This window comes from Tuber melanosporum (assembly GCF_000151645.1).
Source record: "Tuber melanosporum whole genome shotgun sequence assembly, scaffold_12, strain Mel28".
Taxonomy (NCBI): domain Eukaryota; kingdom Fungi; phylum Ascomycota; class Pezizomycetes; order Pezizales; family Tuberaceae; genus Tuber; species Tuber melanosporum.
In genome coordinates this window covers 938,074-947,705 of record NW_003298777.1, presented here as the reverse complement: position 1 = coordinate 947,705, position 9,632 = coordinate 938,074, and the positions used below count along the sequence as shown (strand labels likewise).

Below are 9,632 nucleotides of genomic sequence, written 5' to 3'. Positions count from 1 at the left end.
CAAGGAGATGTTTGACCGATACCTAAAAGCACAGTGTGGATTTAACAAAATAAAAATATAAAAATAGAGGCATATCTGACAAGGGCACTGTGACTGGGACTAAACTAAAGGTGGGCGAAAGTTCCCAGGTGCAGTAAAAATTGAGGTAAATTTACATCAAGCAAACACTCACTATCATCGAGTGTGGCGTGGGATAGCTCGCTAGTGTGTAACTGTCACTCCGGGCTGAATACCAACATCAGGACTTCCGTCCAGAATCTGTATGATATATATCATACTCCCATTCTGCATCTTCATTTGTGCTAGGGTTTTCCTGTGTCGGTCCTCCAAACGATCGACCCTGGTCATCTGGTTCAACCTTAATTTTCCCTTAAAGGTGGTAACCTTTCCCAAGGTAGCACCTATATTTGCCGGAACAAGGAGGAACCTACAGACCATGATTGATCAATATAGGATCATGTATGGGTAGGAACTGTGGATACTCCTGCTCACATTTCAGAGATTCTTTGGAGAATAATTTCCAGGATATCACGCACAAAGCATCAGATATCACTTCGTGTGTGGCGTCTACCCCCCCCGAACTGCCCTTCCATCTCACGCATGCTTGGACTATGGTACTAGTAATAGGCACTGTGGAGGAGAGAATTAAGTTCATAGCCTTTTTTTGATACCCGCATTTTTATATGTACAAGTCACTGTACTTGTATTGTACTTGTACCGTAAGAAAAAGCATGCAACATTCTCTCTTTATATAAGTGGGGTGAAAAAAGTAAGTGGGCACAAGCCTTGGCACGACGTGAAAAACACTGTTAGTATTATGAAAATGCAAACTTTTACAATTACAAATAATCCATTTGACCAATAAAGAGAACAAATAAAGTAAGGAAACTAGGAGAAAGATTTACCATCCGGAATGGCCTTCATATCATTGTCTAACCTTAAGAATGCAAATAGGCATAGAGTCTATCAATCTATCCACCTTCGCCTACTCAATTACCTCCCATTCTTCTTGAGTAGCCTGAATTAGCCCATTGAGTTCTTTGGACCGATGCCAAGGAGTCTGAAAGCGTATCTTAAGTCTTCGTTTCAGAGTACACTAAACGTTTTCAATAGAGTTAAGGTCAAGGCTGTATCCTGGCCAGTCAGAACAGACTATGTCATTACTGAGTTTGAATTGACCACTGTAGGCCAAGATATGGATGTGAGAACCGTCCTCAACCAGAGAAAAGCCTCCAGCTGATCCACCCACCTCATTCCACAAGGGAAGAAAGCTGGGAGTAAGAACCTCCTCGCAATATTGCTGTGAGTCCATATCCCTACTATCATTCAGTCGACAATACTCTGAAGGAGGCCTCTGACAAATGTGTAGAAGGCTACTCCACTGCCCATAGCCTATTGCAGCCTAAAGCATTGCCAAAACCCTCTCACCTTTAAAACTCGCACGGAGATAGCAATCTTGCATCTCTGTGCCAGGTTTCTGCCAAACCTGATTCATCCCACCCCCAATTCCAATCTCAATCTTCACCTCATCAGAATAAAACTGCCGTCTCCAGTCCTCTACTGTCCAATATCGCCTTTGCCTACACCACAGAAGCCTTTTCCTCTTAGTTTTGGAATCAAGAAAAGACTTGTGACATGGGATTCTCAAGTGAAAGTCAAGTTTATGGAGCGATTTCTTAATCGTGCACGGATGACAATTTAACCCAAACTCGGCGGTAATCTCTGCTAAAGTGGCCCTGAGGTTTTGCTCTGCTGTTCGATTAAGCCTTCGCAGCTCACGAGGTCTGATTTGGTCGTCTTCCACTTCCGAATGATTTTTGCAATGTTTGACTTTGATACAGCCGTGCAGTCGGCAATTTGGCAGTGGGTATAACCAACAGCATGGAGTTCAATCACCTCCACACACTCTAATTTTGTGCATTCATGTCGCTTTCCGTTGATTGTTCTCGGCATTTAGGCTGTGTATACGGGGTGATGAGTTTTGGGGATGGTTGTTGTTGAAACTGAGTGTGCCCACTCACTTTTTTCACCCCACCTGTAATAATTAAGAAGAAGAAAAAAAATGACATGAACGGGAACTGAACTTTGTTGCAGCTTTTTTAAAATGGGATTTTGTGCTAAGGCGTCCCCCGTTGCATCTGCCCAGGTGCAGGGTGCTATGGGTGGCGGGCCGGAACTACTGGAGTATGTTACATGAACCACTTCCAATCATACGTACCGTACTCGTACTGTGCCTCAAAAGCCTATCATACACCCCACAATATGTTTGCTCGTTTCATTCGACCTACCCCCGCCCGCCTTATTTCTCCTATAGTCCCTCGTCTTGTCCATCCAATGTCTTCCCTAAGCTCTAAATCTTACGAACACATTCTGGTTTCTTCCCCCAGGCCGGGTGTAGGGCAGGGTAAGTATTAAGCAGCCTCCTAGAACGTCAATTGGGCCGATTGCTTATGATTGAGTTCCTAGTTACTCTCAACCGCCCAAAAGTCAATGCCTTGAACACTCCTCTTATGTCCGAGCTTAACGATGCTCTTCGCGCATTCGATGACTCAAAGGCAATCGGTGCAATTATCATTACCGGCAGCGAAAGGGCTTTCGCTGCGGGCGCCGATATCAAGGAAATGCAGAACTTGACATTCTCGGAAGCGTACAGTAAAGACTTTATCAGGCTGTGGTCGGACGTCACGCAAATATCGAAACCCGTCATCGCTGCTGTCAATGGGCACGCTCTTGGAGGCGGTTGCGAACTCGCCATGATGGCCGACATCATCTATTGTGGACCAACGGCTACATTCGGCCAACCGGAAATCACATTGGGAGTTATCCCGGGCGCAGGAGGATCCCAGCGGCTAGTTAGAGCTATCGGGAAAGCGAGGGCTATGGAATTAATTCTCACTGGAAAGACGTTCTCTGCTGAGGAAGCGGAGAGATGGGGCCTTGTGGCGAGGGTGTTTGAGACTCCTGAGAAATGTGTTGAGGGAGCATTGGAAACCGCAGAGACGATTGCGGGATACGGAGCGCTGGCGGTAAAAGCGGCCAAGGAGGTTGTCAATCAGAGTTTCGAGGTTGGGTTGAGTGAGGGTGTGAAGTACGAGAGGAGGGTATTCCATGCATTGTTCTCTACTAAGGATCAAAAGACCGGAATGACTGCGTTTGTCAATAGGACAAAGCCTGAATGGGCCGGAGAATAGGTTGCCTACGGGGCCGAGAGATGGTATCGACCTGATCTAGGCTCTTTATATCGTAGCGTCTCTGTCGCTATTTCTTTTGTACGATAGGGAATACAAGGGCAATGACCATTACAGGCAACTGTCACTGCAAGCATATGGGAATCATGGCCCTTTTTGAGCTAGCAAGACATGCTTGTCTTGGCTCCTCTACACGGAAGAATGGGAATAGATTCATAAGAAGATACATGGGGACCTGGTGGACCCTGAGTGCTCACCTTATCACAGATATAAGTAGGCCATTTTATCAGGAATGGTGAAACTTTAAAGATTCTCCCAAAGTTCTATCCCGACAGAATTCATTAGATGAGGATCAAAAAAATCTACTTTGATGTACAAACAAACCAATCAGATGAGAATTGTGTCTGGCAATTAGAGTTGATTGCACAATTTGGCACAATTAAACTGCCACGAAGATTTTGGTTTCGATTGTTCCCCCAAATCGAATGAAATTTCCCTCGCCCATGGATGGTTTTCAGGTTAGATCACGATCTCCTTGTGGAGGATGACACAGTATTTCAAGAAAATTCTCTTATTGGGACGTATGTTCACTTTGAGGGTTGCCTGTAGGGCAGCATCAGCTTTGGGTTTGCTTTTACTGGTGTCCTTTTTGTCTTTGCCTTTTGCTTTGAGTTTTTTTTATCTGCAACAGCTGTATTCCCAAGGATGTGCTTGTCATGTATCATACCTAAATCACGGATTTGGCGGAAGGGACTGGGATAGGCTCCGATGTTCACAATAATATTTTTTTCATTGTGAGCGACCTCAGTGAATAGAGGGGCGGGTGCTTGTCGCTCTCCTCAGCAACTACCCGCGTCTAGTCCATCCCACCCTCAACTCTCGCTCAGTGCTACCGTATTCCACAAAAATTCCCACCTGAGTCCCCCAACTAATAATCCCCTTTTTCAACTGATCTCTCTATGTCGAAACCGAATGGGAACGCGCCTCCGCCGCCGCAGCTTCAACAGCTGCAAAGCCAGCAGCCAGCAGGTTCCGAGGAATGGAACGAGGAGAAGCTAGTCGACTCGCTCAAACGTCTTGACGATCTTCACAATAAGGTTCGTTTGTTTCCGTATTGGCTCCCAGCGCCGAGGGAATACCAATCTAAACTTCTGTCTCTTCCCTCTTTACCTTCATTATAGTTGATCAGTCTTCGCACGGTTATTCCACGTCTGACGTTGCCGCTATCCACAAAATATCCTTCCCGTAAGTCGAAATTTCTCCCGCGGGACGGATAAGGCTGACCATCTTTTCCCCACAGCCGCAGAATTCTACGCCGATCTTGCAAATAGAGCGCAAAGCAGCTCACAGGAGGTGTTGGATTTTAACTCATCGTGGGTCGATAACAAGGAAATTTTCGATGGCGCAGGCGCGTCACGAGCGAAGAAGCCTGAGGGGATACAGAGACTCTCAGTCCACGACACTTTCATGCCAGATGATGAGGAGGAGGAAGAGGAAGAGTTGAAGGTTGCCCCTAAACCCGAGGACACAGAGATGAAAGATGCCAGCGATCAGCCCGAGGAGGAAGAGGAGGATGAAATGAAGGAAGACGAAATAGAAACCTCAGACGCAGAGATCCCTACAGTGATCGGAGATTTCAAAGGGAGACATCCGAGCATTGGGGTTGAAGTCAGCGACGGAGAGGAGTCTGGAAAGAGAACTATCAAAGTAAGATCTTTGGCTTCCGTACCCCGATTGCTCAAGTTTGTTTACCCATCGCCCTGCGGGCACAGCTTAAATTACCAACGCCAACCGATCTCCTCTTCACCATCGACATGAACTTATCCGCTAATTCTTCAATATCGATGGACAAGTCGGATCCAGCTACAAGCACTCGCCGCTTCATCGTTACTTCCATCGTCAATTCTAAAAAACCCGAGCAACAACCAGCCCCCCATCTTTACACCGCTCTTCTGCGCAGTATCACTATGCGGCCCAACGCCGGAAATCTTCAAATGCTGCTGGTAATAGGCCCAGATTTATTTATGATGATAAACACCACTAACCCTATTAACTAGGAAATGATTGGAACATACACCTCATTATTCACAACCCCCTGCTCAAAATGCAATAAAATGACTGGAGGGACAAAGGCCGAACTTCCAGTAGTCAGACGAAAGCGTCTAGTACCGGTTGAAGAAGCTGCTCTTGGCGCTACAAACGGGGTGGCCAGTGCTAATACCACTGAAGTAGCTAACAAGAAGAAGGGTAAAATGAAAAAGGAAAAGGCTTGGTTGAGTTTCCACGAAGTCTGCATGTAGGTTAATAATCTTGTATCTACTGGAACATGAAAAACGAATACCCACGATCTAAAAAAACCTAACCAGATCTGTTGCGTCCCTTTCTTCCTTCTTCTCCCAAAACTGGAAGGCTTGGCGGAATGGGTACTCGAGTAGAGGAAAGGAAAAACGAAAAGAGTAAAACCAGGATCAACATATATCTGATGGTGGAAAATATAAAACAAAGCTCCCTGCAAGATCTCCATGTGACCCAGGGGTATGTGTTATTAGGCTGCAGACTCAAGACCAGTTCAAATGGAACAGATTGTTTCCAAAACCCCCGTGTACTGCCCGAATATCTGACGAGGCCGCTATCCTGTGCTCATAACCCCAACATTACGATTTCTTGCTTGCCTGGCAGAAACGCGGCAACTCTGCTTTATAACTTTACAATGTATTATCCCGGCAGTACCTATCCGACGTCCACCAATAACTCTAGAAAGGCGGGGAGAGCTTAAGCCAGGAAGGAAGGAAATTTTACATGCAAAACACCCGAATGAGCAAAAACACTGCGGCGAACAAAACACTTTACGAGTAACCTAGTAAGTACCGTACTGTAGCTAATTATCGGCCCTTCCAATTCAACCAAGCTTAGGTCATACCATTCCACGGAGACTTCTACACTTTCCACTGGTAGAGCAAACCAAATTATAACATAAAAAGTCAAATAAATTTCGGGTCTAAAACACAATGTGTTTCAACAATATCTCTTGTGTCACCAAGAACCGTTAAACCCTCTACTCTGGAACCCTAAGCCCCAAACCCTACCATCGGCCAAATTTCTCTTGGCATTCAGTCCCGGGAATCCCTATTTAAACCCGCGCTCCCCCACACCCCTCTTATTTCCTCATACTTACCTGGCGACAGTCTTGATTGCTCACGGATAGTTGAGACTCAGGGATCTCCGACCTCATTGCACAGCGAGGACGCGAGCCTCTGCCAAAGGTCTTCGGGTCTTCTGGGTTGCTTAATTTTTGATTTATTCCCTGGCGGGTTTCATCGACTTTTGGGCGCTGTCCGAGGGGTTGAGGAAATCTTGGGGTTGCAAACGATGCAGTTCTCTGCTGTCATAATTTGTCTGGAAAGAAAGTCCTGTAAGAATTGTCAAGTGTAGTAGACTGGTGAACGTCTACGTTGGGATTGAGATTTGATGATTTGTTTCTACCGTCAGAAGTTCACCAATCTAATATCATTACTATCGGTATGATAGTCCCAGTAGCTTTGTCCAAAGGAAGAGTTTTTTGTGAAGTTTCTCTTCCTGCAAACAATCAAGATGTAACTTTTTCCCCTACCGGTATCATACCCATGATACCTCACTACAACCTCCCTGACCACCAACTCATCATCCCACCCCTAATCCTATGCAGCCACCACAACAAATGGTAGCAACGACCTCACCAAAAAAAACCAATCACAAAACCCACCATTCTCACTTCCGCCCCCCCCCCGGTATCACATCCCCCCTCTCATTCCCCAAACAGCCCGCTCAACAAAACCCAATCCGGCCACTCCACTTACCATACCCCACCAAACCAAGAACCAAACATCCATCAAACGAACGGCACGGCACGCATACATGCATAATTCGAAACCCCCCCCCCATGATAAATACAAGTACCGGTACTCGAGAAAAACGAGTGACAACCCAGCCTACACGTCTAGCATTGCCTGCACCGTATCCGGACGAAAAAGTAGGAAGGAAGAGAAAGAAAGAAAGGCAAGATCTACACTAATTCAACCCAGCACGATACGATTCGACAGAGCAATACTACCGGTAGTTGACAGCTGCTGTGTGATGGAAGTGCGTTTACCGCCCTCCGAGAAATTTACCATCATACGAAGTGCCAAAACTACAGGATGCAAACGCCAAGTCATAGCAAGATCGCGTGAGGAAGCCATCCCCAAGTCCAAGCCGTATACCGGTAGTGGGGCTACTTGTAGATTGTGCTATAAAGCACTGACAAAGGGGTTATTGAATTCAAACATACTCCGACTCATAATAACATGCGTACTTGGTCTAACGGTTATGATTTTCGCTTCCCAAGCGGGAGAACGGGGTTCGACTCCCCGAGTACGCAACAATTTCTTGTCTTTTTTTTTCCCCTCCCTCCCTCCTCTTCCACCCTGCACATCCGTTCCAGTTGTGTCGCTTCCTTCCTTCCGCCGCGTACCACACCATTCGTTTAAAAGCATTGGATATAATCATCTAGTATGCCGCAAGTTGCGTCAAAAAGGTGTTTGTCTGTGTCGTACCATACTGGTAGTGTGACGACTGCCAGGGGGTTTTCGTGAATGATACTTAAGGGACCTGTTCTATCCCTTATGGAGGGTTGAGCGAGTGATCTCTACCGCTTGTGCCCGTACGCTTTTTTACTGTCTGTCCCTATTCACCCCGATTTACAACAGAATGAGCTTGTGAACGGATCGAGTGATAATCAGTGATTACATCTATATCTACTTGTAGAGACGGGATCATGACGTGCTTGACTTGTTTGTGTTCGTGTTTACCCGTTTCCAAGTACGGTACCAGTAAATGCTCTGCTGCGCGTGTTACTACAGCACCAGTGTAATGATGCACACCCGCGCTGCCGTTTATGTGGAGAACGTTATCTCCGAGGGGAAACCTAGAGTCTTTAGGCTATGGGAATCACATGACGTGATTCCGGTAGGCAGAGTTGGTGGTTCGTGATAAGGTAAACCCGAAGGGGGAGGAGTAAACATGACAAGACGGGATAGGCAAGGCGCCGATACCCGGGTATAAACTTGTTTTTTTATTATATCGTGTCGTTTGTGTTTATCGTACAAGTGAGTACAATACAATGGTAAAGCGTCAATTGCTGTGTGGTATAGTGTGCAACCATCCTTCTATCCATCCGGTATATTGCCCCTTGTTTTTGGCGCGAAGAGGGGAACGATTATTCCGCACCGCCACCCCCGGATAGGACGAGTAAGGCTCCTGCTAGTAGGACCCACCAGTACCTAATGTTTGTCCGGTCATCCATTAGCATTCTTTCACAGTGCGCAATTTGGAGGTACGGAGGGGGATAGGGTACTTCTGCAAGAAGGTCTTCTCAACATTCGGCTCTGGCAACTTCCCCTCGGCGTTCAACACAATGGGTTTATTCAGGAATGGTTGTGGGCCCGGGGTTGGGTTTGTTGCTCTTACGTCGCGTTCTTCGAGCTATTTTCACCTCAATTAGTCACCATACGACGAAAGAAGGGAAGATTGCGGGGGGGATACATCATAAACCATTTGAAACTCCACCCTCCAAACCTTTGTCGGGTTGTTGCGGTCCCGGCGGATGTTTATTAGGGTTTTGTCACGATTTTTGAGTGCTTTCTGTTCTTCCCGATCCATCCATCCATACCCCATTAGTCCCTTTCCCCATTCGTGATCTATGTGAGAGTAGAACACATACACCAGTAGTAACAACCCCCCTAAACACGCCCCCCTCGTCCATAATCCCGACACGAACAATCTCGTCATCACCGCACTCGCCGGTCATAGCACAGTTCTTGTGACCGACAGAGGGGCACGAGGCGTCCTCCCAGCGCTCATGATACCACAGCTCGCACAACGGTGTCGGGGATTCGGCAGATATAGGCCATTGGTAGAGCTCCTGGGTAAGTGAGTAGTTGTCGTCTTGTTCGCTCTTGCTAGGGGCGGAGTCTCGGTATGCTGTGCTGGGAGTCAAGTGGGAGAGCAAGAGGGTTAGGGAAAAGGTTAGAGATAGGAGGTGGATCAGGGTGCGCATTTTCTTGATTGTGTAGTTGTTGGTGGTGGGAGATGGTATTTGCAGCTCAGAGGGGTTTTTTTTTGCGTGGGTTTTCAGGAGATGTGGCCACGAGAGTGGTTCTTCTGATTATGCGAGGATACGAGAACAGTGAGCTTGGTGAGGCCCGATTAGATAGAGCCCCAGTAAAACAATGGTTTTTCACCGGGAGACGGGATTAGAGAGCAAGAGTTGGAAGCTATGGAAAGATAAGGCCGTCGGTCCGTGCTTTCGTGCTCACTAGCAAACCATCGAGCACAAGTACTGTAGATTACCGTCGTGCCCTCAGTTGTGTTGAAACTCGTTTTCATGGATGAGGCTGAGATCCATGTCCAAAGAGAAAAGCTAGATAC

The 9,632-nt window shown here is 46.8% G+C and overlaps 3 protein-coding genes; 2 read left to right on the top strand and 1 right to left on the bottom strand.

Moving 5' to 3' along the window:
• Window positions 1–2,262: 2,262 nt before the first annotated feature.
• GSTUM_00004475001 (uncharacterized protein) lies at window positions 2,263–3,306 on the top strand (the record flags this gene model as incomplete). XM_002835908.2 has 2 exons in its annotated part: window positions 2,263–2,404; window positions 2,467–3,306. The coding sequence occupies 2 exons, from the start codon at window positions 2,263–2,265 to the stop codon at window positions 3,189–3,191; spliced, it is 867 nt and encodes a 288-aa protein (XP_002835954.1). The 3' UTR covers window positions 3,192–3,306.
• Window positions 3,307–4,100: 794 nt separating this feature from the next.
• GSTUM_00004474001 (uncharacterized protein) lies at window positions 4,101–5,488 on the top strand (the record flags this gene model as incomplete). XM_002835907.2 has 5 exons in its annotated part: window positions 4,101–4,285; window positions 4,370–4,433; window positions 4,489–4,895; window positions 4,961–5,191; window positions 5,246–5,488. The coding sequence occupies exons 1-5, from the start codon at window positions 4,148–4,150 to the stop codon at window positions 5,486–5,488; spliced, it is 1,083 nt and encodes a 360-aa protein (XP_002835953.1). The 5' UTR covers window positions 4,101–4,147.
• Window positions 5,489–8,254: 2,766 nt separating this feature from the next.
• Window positions 8,255–9,556, bottom strand: GSTUM_00004473001 (uncharacterized protein). XM_002835906.2 has 4 exons: window positions 8,926–9,556; window positions 8,748–8,846; window positions 8,560–8,687; window positions 8,255–8,485 (listed from the first exon to the last, which is right to left on the bottom strand). The coding sequence occupies exons 1-4, from the start codon at window positions 9,259–9,261 to the stop codon at window positions 8,422–8,424; spliced, it is 627 nt and encodes a 208-aa protein (XP_002835952.1). The 5' UTR covers window positions 9,262–9,556; the 3' UTR covers window positions 8,255–8,421.
• Window positions 9,557–9,632: the final 76 nt, after the last annotated feature.